Source organism: Panthera onca, chromosome A2, assembly GCF_046562875.1.
Source record: "Panthera onca isolate mPanOnc1 chromosome A2, mPanOnc1 haplotype 2, whole genome shotgun sequence".
Lineage (NCBI taxonomy): Eukaryota > Metazoa > Chordata > Mammalia > Carnivora > Felidae > Panthera > Panthera onca.
This window is the reverse complement of record NC_138340.1, coordinates 157199390-157221240: the sequence shown is the minus strand read 5'-3', so window position 1 is coordinate 157221240 and position 21851 is coordinate 157199390. Positions and strand designations below refer to the sequence as shown.

The 21851-nt window shown below is 44.1% G+C and overlaps 1 protein-coding gene across 4 annotated transcripts in view; it reads left to right on the top strand.

Annotated features, from left to right (window-relative positions):
- Positions 1 to 19255, top strand: part of TCAF1 (TRPM8 channel associated factor 1) — a 53811-nt gene extending 34556 nt beyond the window's left edge. For 3 of the 4 annotated variants that reach the window (XM_060633353.3, XM_060633352.3, XM_060633351.3), the window contains exons 3-9: positions 9718 to 10712; positions 10976 to 11073; positions 12354 to 12567; positions 12826 to 13065; positions 14351 to 14688; positions 16094 to 16344; positions 18913 to 19255. In XM_060633353.3, coding sequence (XP_060489336.1) covers positions 9718 to 10712; positions 10976 to 11073; positions 12354 to 12567; positions 12826 to 13065; positions 14351 to 14688; positions 16094 to 16344; positions 18913 to 18922 — 2146 coding nt within the window. In that variant the 3' untranslated portion in view covers positions 18923 to 19255. Of the gene's footprint in view, positions 1 to 9717; positions 10713 to 10975; positions 11074 to 12353; positions 12568 to 12825; positions 13066 to 14350; positions 14689 to 16093; positions 16371 to 18912 lie in introns of all 4 variants that reach the window. The other variant, XM_078438329.1, reaches the window with a different exon arrangement.
- The last annotated feature ends 2596 nt before the right edge of the window (positions 19256 to 21851 follow it).

The following is a 21851-nucleotide window of genomic DNA, read 5'->3' as shown; positions in this document are numbered from 1 at the left end:
CTTCTTCAATATTGTGAGAATCATCTTTGAAAAAGCTATAGCTAAGAATGTGCTTAATAGGGAAATACCCTAAAATTGAAAACAAGGAAAGAAAGGGTATCTGCTGTCACTGCTTTTATTCAACACTGCACTAACGATCATAGCCAGTTCAGTAAGGCCGGTAAAAGAAGGCGCAGAGATGAAAAATTAAGAAGTAAACCTATGTTTATTAGCAGAAAACATGAGATCTATGTAAAAAAACACTCTTTAAAACTACAAAAAAAGCACTATAATAATTGAAGTTAGTAAGGTTGCAAGATACAAGGTCAATAAAAATCAATTACATTCTTATATACTAGCAGCCAAAAATTGACAATTGAAATTAAAAATAATCCAATAAAGACAGGACCCCAAATCATGAAATACGAATGAATAAAGTTAACGAAATGTTATAAGACCTATATCCTGAAACTATAAAACATCACTGAAATTAAGTAAAGCCTAAAGAAATAGAGAAATACACCAGATTGATGAATCAGAACACTCAGTAATTTTAAGATGTCAGTTTTCCCCCAAATGACATAAAGATTCAATGCAGTCCTAACCAAAGTTCAAATGGACTCTAAAATTAATGCAAATGAAAGGAACTAATATAACCTAAGTTCAAGACTTACTAGAAAGCTAAAGTAATCAAGATACTGTGGTGCTGGCATAAGGACAGCCATACAGATCAGTGAAATGACTACACATCGTTCAGAAATAGGCTCACAGATCCATGCTCAATCTTTTCAACATATGGTTCTGGAGTAAATGGATACCCTTATGGAGAAAAGGTGAATCCTGACACTTATCCTGCTCCATACAAAACAAATAACTAAAAAGATCTGGACCGAAAAGCCGAGGCTAAGATTCAAAACCATCTTTTCTTTTTCTTTTTCTTTCTTTCTTTCTTTCTTTCGTTCTTTTTCTTTCTTTCTTTCTTTCTTTTTCTTTCTTCTTTCTTTCTTTCTCTTTCTTTTTCTTTCTTTCTTTCTTTCTTTCTTTCTTTCTTTTTCTTTCTTCTTTCTTTCTTTCTCTTTCTTTTTCTTTCTTTCTTTCTTTCTTTCTTTCTTTCTTTCTTTTTCTTTCTTCTTTCTTTCTTTCTCTTTCTTTTCTTTCTTTCTTTCTTTCCTTCCTTTCTTTTCCTTCCTTCCTTTCTTTTCCTTTCCTTTCTTTTCTTTTTTTCTTTCTTTCTTTTTTCTCTTTCTTCCTTTCATCCTTCCTTCTTTTTTCTTTTTCCTTTTTTATGTCAAAAACTTCTAAATGAATGCACAGGAGAGATTATCTGTGACCCTGGGTTAGGCAAAGATGGACTAGATAGGACACAAAAAGTACATGAGCCATAAGAGGAAATGATTGATAAATTGAGCTTCATAAAATTTTAATAACTTCTGAAGTTCAGTAGATAATATTAAGAAAAAAAAGGAAAGAGAAGGAAAGAAAGAAAGAAAGAAAGAAAAAGAAAAGAAAAAAGGGAGAAAGAAAACAAAAAGGCAGGCTATAGACTAGAAAAATTATTTGCTGTATTTGTATCTGACAATGGATTTGCATTCAGGATACATAGAGAACTCTTACATCTCAATAAGAAGACAAATGATCCAATAAAAAAAATAAAAGGACAAAATATTTCAACATACTTCATGGAAGATAAGCTATGAAAGGCCAGTAAGCCCATGAAAAGATTCTCAATATTGTTAGTGATCAGAGAAATGCCAATTAATGTCACAATTAGATACCATACACCCCACTAGAACTGCTCCTAAAAAGACTGACAAGAAGTGTTGGTAATAATGTGGAGCGACTGGAGCTCTCATACATTACTGTTGGGAATGTACAGTTGGAAAACAGTCTGGCAATTTCTTATCAACTTAAACCTACTCTTCCCATACCACTCAGACATCTCATTCCTAAGTATTTATCCGGAAGAACAGAAAACACGTCCACACAAAAATTCTGCACATCATTGTTCATGGCAGCAAGCCCCAAACTGGAAGCTACCCAAATGTTCATCAACAGATGAACAGATAAACAAAATGTGACATATCCACCCAGGGACATACTACTCAGCAGTTAAAAAAAGGGGGGGGGGGATAGATTACTGATAGGCTTAATAATATAGGTGGCTCTCAAGAATGTACTCTAAGTGGAAGAAGCCAAATGCAAGAGTATCTACTTTGTGATTCCATTTATATGAAGTTTCAGAAAAGGCAGACCTAATCTACACTGAAAGCCAGCATGTCAGTGGTTGCCCGGGGACTGAAGTGACCGAAACAGGGCAAAAGATAGCTTTATATGGTGATGGAAATGTTATGTATTTTTATTGTGATTATACCAGTGTATAAATGTAACAAAATCTCATCAAGATGTACACTTTAAATGGATGGATTTTAACACATGTCTGCGAGGTTGATTTTTTCAAAGTTGGCATATTCAACACAATATCAAAGGAGAACAAAGTGGGACTCACTATACTTGAGACTCACAGTAATCAAAAGAGAAAAGAGTGTGGTATTCGTGAAAGAACAGACAAACTGAATGGAATAGAGAGCCCAGAAAGAGACCCACATAAATCTGGTCATCTGATCTTTGATAGAGGAACAAAGGCCATACAATGGAGCAAAGAAAGTCTTCAAAAATGATGCTGGAACTGGACATCCACAGGCAAAAAAATGAAACCTAGGCACAGACCTTATAGCTTTCATAAAATAACTCAAAATAGATCACAGACCTGAAGGTAAAACACAGAACTGTAAAACTCCTAGTAGATAACATAGGAAATAATCCTAGATGATCTTGACTGTGGCTATGACTTTTTAGCTATAATAACCAAGGAAACATGAACATGATCATGGGTAGGCTGGGCTTCATTAAAATTGAAAACTTCTTCTCTGCAAAAGTCAATGTCAAGAGAATGAGAAGACAGGCCACAGACTGGGAACATATATCTGCAAAAGGCACATCATATAAAGCATTATCATCCAAAATATATAATGAACTCTTAAAATAACAATAAGAAAACAATATAATAAAATGGTCCAATGACCTTAATAGACACCTCACAATAAGATGTACAGATGTAAGATAATCCTATAAAAAGACACTTCATATCACATGTCATCGGGGAAATGCAAAGTAAAACAATGAGCTGTCACTACACTGAAAATCCAAGACATTGACACCACCAAATGCTGATGAGGATGTGGAGCAACAGGAACTCTTGTTCACTGCTGATGGGAATGCAACATGGTACAGCCACCTTCGAAGACAGTTTCACAGTTTCTTACAGACTAAACTACTCTTACCATATGATCTTGCAATCACACTCCTTGCTATTTACCCAAAGGAGTTATATCCACACAAAAACATGCATGTGGATATTAGTAGCAGCTGTGTTCATAATTGCCAAACGTATAAGCAACCAAGATGTTCTTCAGGGGGTGAATGAGTAAGTAAATTGTGGTACATTCAGAAGTGGGGTATTATTCAGTGCTAAAAATAAATGAGCTAATAAGCCATGAACAGACATGGAGGAAATTTAAATGCATGATTAATGTATGATTGCGACTGGATGATATCTGGAAAAGGCAAAACTCTGGAGACAGTAAAAAGATCTGTGGATGCCAGGGGCAAGATGAGAGGATGAATAGGCAGGACACAGAGTATTTTGGGGGCAGTGAAAATACTTGATGATACCATAATTAGGGATACATGTCATTATACCTTTGTCCAAACCCACAGGATGTACAAGAGTGAACCCTAATGAGAACCATGGGCTTTGGGTGATAATAATGTGCTAATGTAGGTTTGAGTGTAACAGATGTACTACCCTGATGGGGATGTTGGTAACGGGAGGCTGTGCGTGTGTGTGTGTGTGTGCGTGTGTGTGTGTGTGTTGGGGGGGGGGGGCTATATGGGACTTCTGTGTGCTCTCCCCTCAATAGTGCTGTGAGCCTAAAAGTACTCTTAGGGGCCTCTGGCTGGCTCAGTCAGTACAGCTTGAGACTCTTGATGCCAGGGTCATAAGTTCACGCCCATATTGAGCATGGAGCCTACTTAAAAAAAAATAAATAAATAAAGCGTAGTTTTTTTAATTGGCATGTTAAAGCCTGAAAAAAAAAAAAAAAAACCTTCTCATTGTCTTTCCCTCTGTTTGTAATCTGTTCTCACCCCTGTATGATAATCAATTTCATTAGTTTCTTGATTATTCCTTCCTGTTTCTTTTTACAACAGTGTGTGTGTGGATACATATTGTGCCCAGTATTTCACAAATTAAAGGAAGCATGCTATGAATACTCTTTTACACCCTGCTTTTTTCAATTAATATATCTTAATAATTATGCTTTGACAATATTTAGAAATCTCCCTTATTTTTTTTTTCCATAGTGGCGTTCTGTTTGTCTCTATGAGTATACCATAGTTTATTCAACCAACCTCTAATGTACGGGCATTCGTGTTGCTTTCATGTTTTTGCTATCATAAAGTTGCAATGGATAAGTTTGTTTTAAGTGTTTTCATTTTATTGAAATTGTGCCTTTTGGCTAACTTTCTAGAGATAAAATTGCTAGGTCCAAGGATAAATGTATGTATGCTTTTGTAAGAAATTGCCAAGTTCATCCCCATGTTGGGTTGTACCACTTAGCATTCTCACCAGCAGTGGAGAGAGAATGCCTGTTTCCCCCACACAATTCTAACAGGACAGTTATCAGACTTCTGAAGCTTTGTTAGCCTGATAGCTGGGAAATGGTATTCCAATATCGTTGTAACTTGGATTCTTTTTTCTGTTTTAAGTTTATTTAATTTTAGAGAGAGGGGGAGAGAGCATGAGCAGGAGAGGGGCAGAGAGAGAGAATCCCAAGTAGGCTCTGCACTGTCAGCACAGAGCCCGAAGAGGGTCTTGAACCCAGGGACCATGAGGTCATGATTTGAGCCAAATCTAAGAGTCGGACACTTAACTGACTGAGCCACCCAGGCGCCCCTTCATTCTTTTTTCTAGAAGTAAATCAGTGTGTGTTAAGAGTCATTTAGGTTTTTTTGGTTGCAAACTGTCCTTTTACATGTTTTGCCCATTTTCAGATATGTTTTTCGTGTTCTCATTTTAAGAGGTCTTTACAGATTAGAAATATTCATCTTTTATCTGTGATTACAGCATGTTTGTTTTTTAAATGTACTTAGTATTTCTGCCATTCAAAAATGCATATGTAGCTAATTTTATCAATCTTTTCTCTTAGCACATTTGATTTGGGGTCATAGTTAGGAAGCCTTTCCTCACACCTAGATTATGAGATTTCACTCTTGGTTTCTTCTAGTACTTGGGTGGTTTCCCTTTTAAAATTTACCGCTCGGATGCATTTGGAATCTTGTCTTGTGTGTTGTGTGTCAGAGGGTATCCATTTTATCTTTTCCCAAATGCCTAACCAGTCATCCCAACATTTATGAAATTATATTTATAATTTATAATATGATAACATATTTATTATTTATATTATATAATTATAGATTATATTATGCATTATGTATTACATCAATATTTATAATAAGTTAATATAATTTATAATATAGGTTATTTGAAATTATATTTATGAAAGTATCTTTTCCCAGTAATACAAGATGCCACCTTTATTATACACTAATAGCCATATTTACTGTGTTGCCCTTATTGTTTTAGTAAGCTTTATATTTTTAGATCTGAGTTGCGAATTAACTAGTTTTTATAATCTGCATCTCCAGATTAAGAACGCCATTTGTCTCTTTCTCGCACTTTTGCATGCTCACCCTCTACCTCCCAAAACAGCGGCACCTTGGTTCCAGTTTGGTTTTGCCTCAGTTTAGTTTAACATCATGGTTCTGCTAATTCGGGATTCTTTCTTAGCAACTGCAGAAGACCTTTCTCAGCATTACTTATAAATTACACTGGTCTTCGTGCCCGCCACTGTTTCCTGAAGCCAATTTGTTTGTCTGTTGTACCTGTTTTTCTTTTTCTAGACCTACAGGGTAACCTTAGGTACATTTTGGGGAAAACTTTCATGAGTGGTACATTTTCTAAACCCTTGATGTGGTATCAGCATTTCCACATGCCAACGAAGAGTTTTAGGCGGCTGTGTGTGTCATACGAAGAGAGTGCCTTCACTGCCCTCAAATACTTTGTTTTTAGGGAACTTGTTTCACTTCTTTGTAGGTAATTTGTTCTCTTTGGCTTTGTTTTCTTTCTGGCGGCCTTCAAGGCTTTTTCTTCATGTTTGAAGTTCATTAGCTTGTCAGTAACCAGCTAGATCCTGCACTTCTCATTTACCCTGCTTTGCATTCGGGTAGTCCTGTCTTTCTGAGAACTGAAATCGGTTTTTCAGTGCAAGGAAATTGCCATGTAATTGTAGGTTTCTTGCTACTTTTTTCTCTTTCTTTGCTTTCTTAACTCCCGCTTGCTAGATCTTCTTTGTCCTTCATTCTCTTTTTTCTGCTACTGTTTAGCTTCATGCCTTTCAGCACTGCCCTCTGGAACGATCACTTGACTCAGTTTCCCTGTTGACTTATTCATAGTGTTCATCCCCATCAAGATTTACTTTCTGCCATGTATCAAAATTGAGATTCTCTGGCAATTATACTTTTATTCTAATGAGTAACTTATTATAGCAGCCTGTTTTTTTGTTGTTTTTTTTTTTTTTTTTTTGGAGGCAAAGTATGTCATCTCAAAACTCCAATAATCTGCAATATTTATGTAGGACTTTCACCTTCATTTATCACTGTTACTAGAGTGTTGGTTTTCTGTGGTTAGTTTCGTGCTTCTCTTTCACGGTGTTACTTTTCACCACATATTCAGTGATTCTTGTTTATTTAAATGTTAAGTGGCATTGAAATTCTAGATTGGTCATTACTGGTTACTGAGGTGTATTTTCTCAGGACAAATGATAATCCCTACTCTTCCTGTTTTCTTGGTCTTTTTCTTTCACATAGATGCAGTTACAGATTCTTCTGTTTTCAAGGGTTTCTGATCAGTCTGATTCCATTTGATTTCCATTTTCTATAAATTTCTCACTGGCCCAGTTTATTGATTGTGCCCTTCTCCAAACCCAGTGCTATCATGGATTTATTCTGATTTTAAAACTTAATGTTTCATTTCAGAAGAGAATGGGAAAGAGAAGTAAAAATCCAGTTCAGATTTTTTTCAGTTTATGAAAGAAAAATTTTTCTCCCCCTGCAAAGAAGTCATGGCTATTAGACATAAAAGACACTCTGAGGGTGCCCCCCAGCTTAGCATGAGCAGGACCTCACCCAGGGTCATTGTCTAGATGAGGTTCTAGCGACTCAGTGTCTGGACCTCAAGTTTGCACATTCAGTATCACCCCCCTTGTCATAATAGTGTATAAACCTTGATGCCAGTGTATTTATCTAAAACACAGGGGTGCCTGGGTGGCTCAGTCAGTTAAGCGTCTGACTCTTGGGTTTGGCTCAGGTCACGATCTCACAGTTTCTTGGGTTCAAGTCCAGCATCGGGCTCTGTGCTGGCAGTGGAGCCTGCTTGGGATTCTCTGTCTCCCTCTCTCTCTGCCCCTCCCCTACTTGTCTAGTTTTTGTCTTTCTCAAAATAAATAAATAAACTTAAAAAAAATAAAACAATAAATAAAACACAGTGACCTACCTCTTCACTGATTTCACCTGTAAAACAACTGCGTGAAATTTATACACAGAACTGCTTCTTATAAGAATTTAAACACATTTTGCATTTAATTTTATATGCAGGTATAAAGTCGTAAAAAATTTTTTAAATTAATATATTTTTTTTAAATTTTTTAACGTTTATTTATTTTTGAGACAGAGAGAGACAGAGCATGAACGGGGGAGGGTCAGAGAGAGGGAGACACAGAATCTGAAACAGGCTCCAGGCTCTGAGCTGTCAGCACAGAGCCCGACGCGGGGCTCGAACTCACAGACCACGAGATCATGACCTGAGCCGAAGTCGGCCGCCCAACCGACTGAGCCACCCAGGCGCCCCTAAATTAATATTTTTAATTTTAGAATCACCAAATTAAAGACAGACTGTCCAAGATATTGCTTGAGAAATAGACATGTCACAAAACTAGAACATTCTGCGTGGCCTGGCCTGTTGGGGCAGGTGATCGTCAGAATCAGAAGCAAGATTATAATCACAAGGTGGTTGGGTAAACTGAGAATCAGAGCAGGAACAGCGAGCTGAATAACTTCGGAGGTTACTACCTGAAGGAGCTGGAGAGTCACTAGGGTGATACCTTGTCTCCAGGAAAGGCTCGTACCCACTGAGAGCACCGCGGTCTCCCCGTCGGTTAACTGGAGTTCTCCCAGCCAGAGGACACGACTCAGCTCTGCTGTCCGCCTGGCTCCTGTTTTCCATTGTATCCTGGCAGCTGCCTTCTGCAGTTACCACATCTTTACAAAAGTGGCACAGCCAGTTCTGGGATCCCGAACTTATGGAGGTCACTCCACCTCTTACCCCCTGAGGATCCCACTAGGTGGCCAGGGCTGCGTCTCCTGTTTTGGGGTTACAGGTGTCCTGAGGTGATAGGGGTCCGTTACCCAGAGACGGGTACAGATGGTGCTGAGAAAGACCTTATAGTGTGGATGTCACTCCAGCGAGCCGGCAATGAGTGGGTGGAGTGCTGGGTGTCAGCAGTCAATCCTTTTAGGTTCAAGTTACCAGGAGGGTCTCACTAGAGTTGAAGCCACTCAGCTCCCCTGCCCCACCTTTTGAAATAATACTGGTGCCACCAACTCAGCTCTCCATTGACTTTATTTGCAGAAAATTGGCTGCACAGAACTTATAAATAAGGTTCTTTATGAGAATGAAAACATGATATACCATTCAGTTATTTATATAATGTGCAAAAGGCTGAAATAAACACTTAAATCTGGAATATTTAAGATATAATATTAGGTAAACACAGCAAGCCTTCCTTTGAGATTTCCTTTGGAGAATTTGGGTTTTTTTTTTTTTAATAAATTTGTGTTGTGTTTTTTTAATGTTTATTTATTTTTAATTTTTTTTAATATTTATTCATCTTTGAGAGACAGAGAGAGAGACAGAGCATGAGTGGGGGAGGAGCAGAGAGAGAGGGAGACACAGAACCTGAAGCAAGCCCCAGGCTCTGAGCTGTCAGCACAGAGCCTGATGCAGGACTCGAACTCACTGACTGCGAGATCGTGACCTGAGCCGAAGTTGGACGCTTAACTGACTGAGCCACCCAGGAGCCCCTGTTTATTTATTTATTTTGAGAGAGAGAGAGCGAGAGCGAGAGAGAGAGAGAGACAGCACACACTTGCAATTGGGGGGTGGGGGGGAGTGCAGAGAGAGAGGTCAGAGAGAGAATCCCAAGCAAGCTCTGAGCTCTTAGTGCAGAGCCCAACGTAGGGCTTGATCCCATCAACCGGGAGATCATGACCGGAGCTGAAATCAAGAGTAGGGCCCTTAACTGACAGAGCCACCCAGGCGCCCTTGCTTTGGAGAGTTTGTCTTCCAAGAATGAATAGACCAGAATCAACGTCCCCCTGTCTTCCTTCTGACCAGCCTCCATACCCAGGGAGGTCAGATATGCCCACCTTGTTCTCCCAGCTGCCCTGTGAGAGACGAAAGTGGTCATATTAGGAAAGCTGCTGCCTGCTGTATGCTGGGTGCTGTCCCTGGGGCTTTCTGTGGCTGCTCCTTGAATGGAGAACACTTGTGTGTCTTTGCAGCTGTGAGGATGACCTCTCCGAGGACAGAGACGAGCTCCTGCACGGGATTTCAGAGCTGGACATCAGCAACTCAGACTGCTTCCCATCCCAGCTGCTGGTGCACGGGGCTCTGGCCTTTCCCCTGGGGTTAGACTCCTACCATGGCTGTGTCATAGCGGCTGCCCGCTACGGCCGGGGCCGGGTGGTCGTGACCGGCCACAAGGTATTATTCACCGTTGGCAAACTGGGCCCCTTTCTGCTCAATGCCGTGCGCTGGCTGGACGGGGGCCGCAGAGGCAAGATCGTGGTGCAGACAGAACTGAGGACACTGAGCGGCCTGCTCGCAGTGGGGGGCATAGACACCAGCATCGAGCCCCATCTGACCAGCGACGCGAGTGTCTATTGCTTTGAACCCGTGAGCGATGTGGGGGTCAAAGAGCTGCAGGAGTTCGTAGCAGAGGGCGGGGGACTGTTCGTTGGAGCCCAAGCCTGGTGGTGGGCCTTCAAGAACCCTGGAGTGTCCCCTTTGGCTCGGTTCCCAGGAAACCTCCTCCTCAACCCCTTTGGCATCAGCATCACAAGCCAGAGCCTCAATCCGGGGCCCTTCCGTACTCCTAAAGCAGGGATCAGGACCTATCACTTCCGCTCCACTCTGGCCGAGTTCCAGGTCATAATGGGCCGGAAAAGAGGGAATGTGGAAAAGGGCTGGCTGGCAAAGCTGGGGCCGGACGGGGCTGCTTTCCTCCAGATCCCCGCAGAGGAGATCCCTGCCTATATGTCTGTGCACCGGCTCCTGAGGAAACTGCTGAGTCGCTATCGGCTCCCGGTAGCAACGCGAGAGAACCCCGTTATCAATGATTGCTGCAGGGGTGCTATGCTCTCCCTGGCCACTGGTCTGGCCCACTCGGGAAGCGACCTTTCTCTGTTAGTGCCAGAAATCGAAGACATGTACAGCAGCCCCTATCTGCGCCCCTCGGAATCTCCTATCACCGTTGACGTCAACTGCAACAATCCAGGTAAGGAATGGGGGCAGGGAGAAGGAGAACTCAGCATGGGGGGCCGTGGGGACGGGGCCTGATGGCCTCAGAAGGCCATTGCCACCCTTGGCCGTGCACTTTCCAGGAGATGGGGGTTGGGGATTTAGGTGACATTTAAGCACCTGAATCAGGGCGGCATGAAGGGAGGGAGGCGGGCGGAGCTCCAGAATGGGCTGTGGCTGTGCTGGACGGAGATGGCGTCATGGAGGAGGGATAAAGTCTGCCCTTCTGTGCATCGGCAGGCACCAGATACTGCTGGATGAGCACCGGGCTCTACATTCCTGGAAGGCAGATCATAGAGGTCTCGCTGCCTGAAGCTGCTGCCTCTGCTGATCTGAAGGTAAGGCCGGGCCCCATCTCCCATGTGACGCAGAAGCCAGAGGTCCTTGCTGTCCTGGTTGCCAGTTAAAAACCCTACTGGCCTTGTGAGGCAAGGACTTACCCCATTTTAAGGGTAAGACAACTGAGGGGGCAGGTGGATTGAAAATATTGATCTAGTACACCTGGAACTAATGTGACACTGTGTGTCAACTATACTTGGGTCGATCAGTAGATCTGATGCATTGTGGAGCCCAGGACTCAAAGCTCACCAATTGCTAGCTCTCAAGTTCTGTGCCTTTCATTCATGTCCTGCAGTGGGGAATAAGAAGGGCAGCAAACAGGAGTGCCTGGCTGGCTCACTCGGTACGCAAGCGACTCTCAATCTCAGAGTCGTGAGTTCAAGCCCCACGTTGGGCACAGAGCCTACTTAAAAATAATAATAATAATAATTTAAAAAATAAAATGCTTCCATTAAAGTAAAATAAAATAAGGCACCACATGGAGGCATCCCGGCATACAGCAATGTTCAGTCAACCGCAGTTCCCTCTCCATGCCCATCTAACCTCCCACTGGAGCCCAAGGTCTTTCTACCTCTTCCCTGTGACACCGAAGACTGTTCCTGCTTCCCTGTTCCACCTTCAGCTCTGCCGCTGTCACACACACATATCACAAATTAAGTAGCCATCCTGCTCAGCCCCCTTGAGAGTTGTGACAGGTAGGGTCTGTTCTGTGCCTGTACCTCTCCTGGAACTCTCTAGCATCAGCCTGGGAGAACCATCCCAGGACTCTGTGAAGTACAGGGACTGCTCCACTGGCCCAGGAGGGGGGCCCCGGAGAACAGGAGGAACTGAATCTATCCTCCAGGCCATCAGCCGGTCACCCTGCCCTTCACCGGGCCTCCTCTCTAGTCAACAAAACGCAGAAGTCCGCAAGGTCCCCTCTGCCCCATTACCAATGCCAGAATGGCCACAGTGAAATAGGCAACCCAGTATCCTGTGGGTCTCAGAGACACCCAGGGGCCCGGGAGTCGGCCCTCCTCAGCATTAGCGTGTGGGTTCCACCTGGTGCCCCTCACTTCAGCGTCCCTGGGAGGACATTACACGCGGTTCAGTCCACGCGGCCCTGAGGAATGATGGAATTGCATGGGTTTGGCACACATGGTTCACGAATGGTGGAAAAACTGGGCTTGCGTGGGATCATGGCCCAGTGATCCTGACTGTCCCCACCTCCTGGGAGCCTTCCCTTTCCACCTGCACACTCCCCGAAGTGACTCTGGGCGGGGGGGATCTTCTGCTCCAGATACAGATTGGCTGCCACACGGATGACCTGACCAGAGCCAGCAAGCTGTTCCGAGGCCCGCTCGTGATCAACCGGTGCTGCCTGGACAAGCCCACGAAGTCCATCACCTGCCTCTGGGGCGGCCTCCTCTACATCATCGTGCCTCAGAGCAGCAAACTGGGCTCCGTGCCCATCACTGTGAAGGGGGCTGTGCATGCCCCATACTACAAGCTAGGTGAGCGAAAGCCGTGGGGTGCACGCCTGCGGGAATGGGTCGTCTGGGGCTGTTCGGTGTAGGAAGAGAGACACGTGGGTTGGTAGAGGGAAGGAGAGAAGGACCAAACCACATTCATGGGGAGGGACTTCACAGAAGGAGAGAGAGGGGATGTGGTTGTTCATGACCTTGCTGTTCTCCGCCTGGGCTCAGGTTGTATCTTTTCACGTTAAGGGATTTGGGAAAGTGAGTTTCAAGCCCCACGGCCTCTCTTCCCAGGGGAGACCTCGCAGGAGGAGTGGAAGAGGCGTATCCAGGAGAATCCAGGTCCCTGGGGAGAGCTGGCTACGGACAACATCATCCTGACCGTGCCAACCGCCAATCTCCGTACCCTGGAGAACCCTGAGCCATTGCTTCGCCTCTGGGATGAGGTGATGCAGGCTGTGGCGCGGCTGGGGGCCGAGCCCTTCCCTTTGCGTCTGCCCCAGAGGATCGTCGCCGACGTGCAGATCTCAGTTGGTGGGTGCCCCGGGCGAACCAGCCCTCTGTGCGCGCTCCCCTCGGGGCCTCTCCTTTTTTTTTTCCAACAGCCATCCAGTGGGCGGCCAGCTGGTTAAAAATGTTTTTCTAGCAAGACATATAAGATGTAAGTCTTGCCATATAGATGAAAAGGGGGAAAATGGATCTAAGAAAAATAGATGCAGCCATATCCCCCAACAAAAAATGGGAAACTACCTAAATGTCCAAAAGTATGGAACGGTTAAGTGATATATGGTGTGTACCTTCAACAGTCATTGAGGAAGATATTTAAAGTGATCTTTTGATGGCAGAAAGAAATATAATGGGATTATGTGACACAAAAGCAGGCTACAGAACTATATGAGCAGCACATTAAAATATGTAACAGTTGACAGGCGCTTGGGTGGCTCAGTTGGTTAAGCGTCAGACTTCAGCTCAGGTCATGATCTCACAGTTCGTGAGTTTGAGCCCCCATGAGGCTTTTCACTCTCAGCCCGGAGCCCACTTGGGATATTCTCTCTCTCCCTCTCTCTCTCTCTCTCTCTCTCTCTCTTTCTCTCTCTCCCCCACTCCCACTCTCTCTCTTCCTCTCTCAAAAATAAACATAAAGTAAAACATAAAAGTATGTAACAGTTGAAGTCAGCATGTCAAGAGAGGTCTTCAACAGCAGGAACCATTCAGAGAATAGTGCCAGGCTTTCACAGCAGCCCCAGCAGGGGATGTCAAGGAGAAAGTAAAAGTGGCAGAGGGTCTGGACCTAGGTCACAGTTGTTGGGAGAAGGAACTTAACAACTTTGAGAAGACACTGAATGGAGAGATCTGTGCCAGGGGGTTAAGAAGCCTAGAAAAACCAGGGTGGGTGTGGACATTAAAGAACGATGGAAATTTCTCTGGACCCCAGTTTTCTTGCCCTCCGGAGATGATCCCTATAAAGTAGTGTCAATGTGGGCAACTCCACATCTAAATATTGAGAAGGGGAAACCACTGTCAGGAGTTTTTCAGTTTTGAGAGAAGGGTATAATGAGACAGGTTCACATGGACAGGACACTCCCACAAAAATAGAAATTGAAGAGGAACACGAAGGGCTGTCTGTAACGTGCATCAGTCCTGCAGCCACACCCTGTCGGGTGGGAGTGGGGTGGGGGCACCCATCCACCATGAGAGGAGGGGGGAAGCCCGGGTGGGTCTTGTGTGGATCGTCCTTCTGAGCATTACGGTTTCTGGGAGTCCTGGTACAGATGCGTGGGGAGCATCCTAACCCTTCTTCCTCCCTCCTGCGGCCCAGGCTGGATGCACGCAGGGTACCCCATCATGTGCCATCTGGAGTCTGTGCAGGAGCTCATCAATGAGAAGCTCATCAGAACCAAGGGGCTGTGGGGCCCCGTCCACGAGCTCGGCCGTAACCAGCAACGGCAGGAGTGGGAGTTCCCCCCGCACACCACGGAGGCCACCTGCAACCTGTGGTGTGTTTATGTGCACGAGACGGTCCTGGGCATCCCTCGAGGCCGCGCCAATATTGCTCTGTGGCCTCCGGTTCGGGAGAAGAGGGTCCGAATCTACCTGGGCAAGGGTCCCAATGTGAAAAACTGGAATGCATGGACCGCCCTGGAAACGTATCTCCAGGTACTGGGCAGCAACGGAGGGGATTGGGAACCTCCCACTCAGGGGACCGGCAGCGCAACCTTGTCAGGTGACGCTCTAGTGACCCAGGAGACCTGACAGAGCCCAAGTGTGACAGTGCTATTTGATGAAGCCTCCCAGTGGACATGACTGCCTCAGCCCCACCCTCACACCATGATTCTGAGGAGGTTCAGTAGAGTGGATAGAAAGCACCACGAAAGCTTAAACTTGGTAGAGGCGAAAAGAGTACTTAAGTACAGTTACCATCTCTGGCTTTAAACCCAGACGTACCTGAGACTGAAGCTAAGCCGTGCCACAGAATAGCCCTCTAAAACCAAACACCCCCCCGCCCTGCCCTCCATGCACAAGATATGGGATGGGACCTGTTGTTTCCTTACAGGAGGCGGATCTTCTCCCTGCCTCAGTTTCTCCCTCTTAGGCAGTCCCAGATTCCTCACTGGCCTGGACACGAGGTTGCCCCTGCCTTTGAACTACTGTTCAACACGCCAGTTCCCTCCCCGCGGTTGCTGGGGCAGCTCCCAGCTCACCGGGCAGCGTCTCACCACCTGGGATTCTGGAACTCGGCCTCCAGCCAGGCACACTCTATTCTGGTTCTTGCTCTGTTCGAATCCGCTGCCCTGAGAACAACAGTGAGAGTGCCTGCAGACCTTAACCTTGTCGTTGGGCCGCTTTCACCCCAGGGACAAAAGGTGCTCACGTGTGAAATCCAGCTGACGCTGTTCCAGAGAATGGCTAATGTCCGTCCCAACGGTAAAGCGCCATAACCCAGCCTCACGTGGGCTGTTGCCAGTGGCCTCAGGACAGCTGCCTTCTCCTAAAACTATGTCTTACGTAACTTAATTCTAGCCACCTAGACTGTACATAATCTTCTGTGTCTATAGGACTCACCTTCTTTTCCCTAAAGGCCATGTTCCTAGCCTTGCAGATTGACATAGGCCTGTGGCCGATGCAGGCTAACGTCAGGGTAAGGGTGGAGGTTCCCCAACTATTGGGGTTTAACTTTGCAACTGTTGAAGATACAAGGATTTTTTTCCACGTCAGCCTGTTTTGAATCCTTGTGTGATATCCTGTGGACGCTTTCACGATCTAGTGAGCTACATGAATAACGATACTGGTGGTAAATACTGATGATAACCTTTACAGTTATTACCACAGCCATCATTTATTGAGTGTCTGCTCGGTGCTGAGCACCGTGCTAGCTCAGAGGCCCTTCCGAAGATAAGATCAAGGATGGCCCATGAGGCCAGCAGCCACAACGGGAGACAGGGTCAGTGACAGAGATGAAACTTGTGTTTCAGAGGTTAAATACATTAATTTACTGTAGTGTCTGCTGGGCCTTCTTTCTGTGGATTAAATGTCTCATCTTGCTGCTGCTTTCTCTTCCCAGCTACAGGAGGCCTTTGGGTGGGAGCCGTTCATCCGTCTCTTCACTGAGTACAGGAACCAGACCAACTTGCCCACAGACAATGTTGACAAAATGAATCTGTGGGTGAAGATGTTCTCCCACCAAGTGCAGAAGAATCTGGCTCCGTTCTTTGAGGCCTGGGCCTGGCCTATCCAGAAGGAAGTGGCTACCAGCCTGGCCTATCTGCCTGAATGGAAGGAAAATATTATGAAATTATACCTCCTCACACAGATGTAAGGAGTGCCCAGCGAGGTGGCAGGTAGAGAGGTTTGGGGAGGTAGGCAGAGATGGGGATTCAGTCCTCGACCTCTGTCTCTTAGGGTCCTAGCCTTGCCCTCTCAGCTCCCTGCCCCTGTAACTGACTGCCTGGCTCCATCCCTAGAAAGTGGGTTAAGAACACAGCAAAAAGGAGAATCCTAATTTCTCAGGAGCAAGGCCTTCTGTTTGTGAGTCTCGTTCCTCTGCTCTCAGCTGTCAGATTCCCTCCTGGCCCTATACTGGCCTGGTTCTGAGAGCTTTGACACCTGCCTTCATGCCAGCCCTTGGCTCACCACTGGGGGCCATGGCCCTTAGGGGGTGGTCCTCATTCTGACATCCTGAGGACTCTCTGGTCTTGTATGTTTTGACCAGCTGCTCCAAAAACCTGACCCTAGAATCTACTACAGCACAAATTTACCAGGATAACCAGATAGTTCCTTGATATTCTGTGTCTTAGGTCGTTTTCCAAGAGCATGAGACGCAATCTAGTGTACCAGAAAGAGCCCATAGCTGGGGTTAGCTCTTGGGAAAGTCACTGTAGCTCTATGAGTGTGAGGTGAGGACAAAAATCCCTGCCTCACAGGGTGGTCGTGAAGACTCAGACCAATAGCTCTGAAGAGGCCTGCAAATACAGTACTTGCACGTCTCAGAGACTGCTCCGCGTTCTGCTGGCCCACGGAGTAGTGAGCTTAGTACGTCCTCTTTTCTCGCCACAGCCTGGAGGTTAAGACCATCATCTCTCACAGCAGACTCTTTGCGTCCAAACCTGGTTCTTCCACCTGTTAGTCACGTGACTCTGGGCAAACTGCTTATAAAATGGGATCTATTTCATAGAATTATTGTGAGGATTAAATTTTAGCACCTCTAAAAGGAATTGGGACAGTACCAGGCAGTTGGCAGGTACTGAGAAAGTGTCAGCTTCTGTTGTTACTGTCTAATGAATTCGGTATCATTGTAGAGCTAGACCGCCCTTTTAGATGGCATTTACAGATGGCAGTGTGATCTGTCCCATCGCATCCTACACTTTATACACCAGCCTCTGAAAGCATTGTGGAATCTTGCTTCAGCATCTACAGGATCCACAGGCTCTAAATCCACAGTGGGGTTTTAATAGCTACTTGGGGTTTGGTCTCTTCATTCAGTTCCACCTTTCAGGTAAAAGCCCTTCCTTGATTAGATCAAGAGTGGAAGTCACTTGAAAAACTAGAACAAATCCGTGAGGGTGTTTGTCTAGCAAACAATGGGCACCTGGCTTAGTGATGGTGTCTATATTTCCAGAGTGGCACAGATTCCTATCGCTGCCAGAGTTCCTTACCAGTTTGGCAGATAAAGTCCACACACACAGAGAAATCTTTATTTCAGAACCAGCTAACTGGATATGACTGACCCACATTTCATTTAATTACAATGCAAAGACTTTCTTAAGTTTTCTTCTGATCTTATTCACAACCTCCCATTTTCTGTGTAATTTGAAATAGAGTTGAGGCTCTGGGATTAATTCGTACACCCAGCCAGTTTCCTTTAGATCACTTCTATTCATTTAGTTGTTTTAATACACTATTTTATTCACTTTGTTAGGAACTGGGTGGAGGCATAGGCAATAAGATTGGACCCACAGAGTATTCTTCTGTGGATTCCTTTATTATGTCATTTCTCAGTCCTAGAATTATTTTCCTCTATCATGAATGTCTTCCTCTAGATGCTTTAAACGTAGATGTTGGACGTTCATTCAACATTTGAAAAAATCCTGTCAGTTAGAGGGTTTTTGAGTGTGTGCCAAATAACATACTTGTTTTTTGTTTTTAATATAGATTAATTTAATCGTCACAATAATCTGATGAAGTGGAAATGTATCGCTCCCATTTCAGGAATAAGTGAGCTGAATTTTATGGAGATCAAGTAAAGTGCCTGAGGCTACGTTGCTAACAGGTGGTAGACCTGGGATTCGAACCAGGGCCCTCTGATTACAGAATGGTGTTAGTAACGAAAGTGCTTTGAATAAGCAAATCAGTGAGTAAATGAAACCAGCCAGCAAACAGAAGGACCTTTATGTCCTTCTTGCCAGCTTTTTGGCTGCTTGTGCTCACCCCCCATCCAATTTTATCAGAACAGAAAGTCCCTTTGTTTACCCCAAATGCCAGTTCAAAGCAAGAATCTACGGTAGGCTCCTAAAGTGTTTCCCAAAGACAGTGTGGGTCTTTCAGGTTCAGTTTATTCAGGTTTCACACATTATCTCTAGGGCACCATGAACGCATTCTAGTAGCTTACTGGGTTTTGAATGATGGGTTATTTTGGTAAAGTGCCTGACTCCCAGAAGTCCCAGACATTGCATGTTCTCAGTGAGGAAATCAGATTCTTAGTCCTCTAGAATAATATTTGTATGCATTCTGGCCCTCTTTAGTTCATTTTTAGCATTGCGGCCCCGGGGACCTCTTAATTATATAAAGCTATTCATGTCACTCTTGTGTCTAAAAGCTTCCAGTGGGACTTTGAATTTAAGATGATGAACTAAGCATATAAGTTTACTTCCCCTCCCTCCCCAGGCCCCACTGAAATTGAAGTCAAGAAATGCAAAAGAGGATTGACACATCTCAGCAAAGAAAATGGAACAGATTTGATAATAACTGAAGAAGATCTCAACACATTTCTGGAAGAGAGAAGGTGGATGAAGCATGATAATGAATGAAAGAGTGAAGGTGTCTTTCAGACAGAATAGAAGCTGATCTGAACAACCTAATCCCAAAGAAACATGAGCACCTGAAGAGTCTATAGAGTTATACCTTATACCCATTGTAAATCTGAACCCCGTCCTATCCTACCCCAACCATTGTGCAGAACACAGGCAGTATTGCGATTGGTACCCATTAAAAATCTGTTGTTCTTGTTGTTGTTGTTGTTTGTACAGAAGTTGATTAAGCTGCCTGAGGAGAGGTAGAAGTTGGTGCCCCAGAATAAGATTTCTCTTTTTTGGAAATAAGTGACTCCCCCCCCCCCCAGTCTATCAGCTAATTCTCTGTCAAAATCCCTCTGCAAATGCCCAAGTGCTTCTAGATCCAGAAGAGGCTTAACTAGAGAAACAGACCCAGCCATACAATGGCAGAGGATACCCACGCCAATTCCTATAGAAGTTAACAGTTATATTGATTCTTAAATGCAAACGGTCAGCCCAGTAGTTTGGGCATTAGGAGGTGGAGGGGGAGGACCAGGGGAGAAGCATGTAAGAAAAATAACCAGTGAGAATTGGGAGACTTGAAAAATACAACCAACTCTAGAGGAAACAAAGTGAACATGGTGAACAAAGTGAACATGAAAACAGAAGGCTACAAAGGAAAGAAAAACTGAATAAAAAGAGCCCTTTGAAAGTGAAATAAAACTACCCAAAATATTCAGTAGACAGGCTAGAAAATAAAGTTGAGGGCAACTCCCTAGATACACAACAAAAAGAAACAGTAGAAAAAAATGAAGGAAAGAGATCTAGTCAATCAATATCTAAGCATTAGGACTTTTTGGAAAAGAGAACATACAAAATCTAGGTGAAGAAATTTTTTAAAAATTGAAGAACAGAAAGAACTAAGTCTCCAGATGGAGGTACCCTGATACCACCTATATCTAGACACGATCTTGTGAAGTTTTGGAATATTAAGGAAAGAGGGAAGATACTACAAGTGCCCAAAGAGAAAATAAAGTCATCATAATTAGCTCAACTAAAAAGGGATGAGAAATAGACTGGCAGCAGATTTTTCATCAGCAACGCTGAGTGCTAGAAGCCAATGGAGCAGTTTCTTCCCTTATGGGAAATATTTGGATCCCGGATAACCTAGCAAGCCAAACTGTCAAGAGTGACGTCAAAATAAAGACATTTTCTGACGGGCAAGTTTTCAGAAAGTCTACCTACTTTGCACCCTTACTAAGAAAGTACCTTGAGGAAGTTCTCCAAGAAAATGAGGAAGAAGACCAGGAAAGAAGAAGAAATGGAATCCAGGAAACAATGGACCTCACCTAGGATGTCTCACTCTACAGTGACAGTTGTCCAGCAGGATGCCTCACTCTAGAGTGACAGTCCAGCAGGATGTGTCACTCTAGAGTGACAGCTGTCCCAGCAGGATGCCTCACTCTAGCAGACCCATTTCAGATGAGAGCACACAGTCTCAGGCTCTTTGGGAAGAATATACATTCTGCTCCACAGATCGTATCATTGAGAAGCTGCAATGTTTGAAAATATGGAAGACATACATGCTTCAGTCGGCAAAAAGAAAACGGAAGTATGTCGAGACATTCAGGTCCAACTGTGAAACAAAAACTCGTGGAATGTACGAAGAGATGCAATTTGACATTGGCGGTAGGTACCTTTCCTTACAAGTGGCATAGGAATCATGAACACTGGGTTTTGAATGGCAAAAAAATGCCCTCGCATCTACTCGGCTCTCGGTAAACACTATTTACCTAGACAAAATAATGTAGATGCTGTCTGTTGGTATTCAGTGTTCTGATCAGCCTAGAGACAAAACATGAGAAGCTTAATTTTTTATTCAGAACTGAAATGGAATATAACGAATCCTGACAAGCTCAGAAACAAGAGAACAGAAAGAGGTTGAGAATTGGTTGGGGGAGGAGGGGTGGAAGGAAGAGATGGGCCACTTCTGCATTCACAGCGAGAATGAGAAGATGAAGTCTGCAGTTAATGGAACAAGAACTAGAGGGCAGTATACTGTCCAAAGTTATAAATGAAATCAACAGAAGTCTTAAAAATGGCATTATCTATCGAAAGCTTGGGAAAGGACAGGCAAAGGAAAGGTGGGGATAGTGTAAGTTAAATCCTTATCTTTTGTAATGGGGAATTATTAAAGATTGTCTAAAGTTAATAAGTCAAGAATTATTGTTCAGACATATTATTTAATGTTAGCAAGTTAGTTAACAGAAGATCTAAAAATAGAAAATGTTAAATGCATTGCCTCTAGGGAACGGGGCTAGGGTTAAAGAGGGTGGGGTGGGAAACCGTGTTTTTCATTTTAAGTCCTTCTGTACTATTTAATTTTTTACCTTGTGCATGTATTACTTTGAAAAATTTTTAATAAACTCAAATAAAAATTCTCCAGTGACTTCATATTGACTAAGATATGCTCCAGACCAAACCCTTACAATGGCTTATGAGGCCCTCAGATATTTGGATCCACCCAGTGTGTCCAGGTTCATTGTTCTTCCCATTACTCTCTAGGTCCGGCCATTATTCACACTTCACCTTCCCTTGTTGCTGCAGGTGTTCCACAAAAAACAAAGCTTGTCCCTGATCTCACCATGTAACTGAGATTAAGCTTACTCTCTAGCAGAGTTTTAATATTCATTGAGTGAAGGAACACTCAACAGGTGTTGCATGAAGATTGCCAACCAGTGTTCTCTCCCAAGAAGGCATGATACTTGTCCCTATTCTATTCCAGGGAACATCTCAAGATCATAATGGGGCTGTAAGTCTTCCTGCATTCCT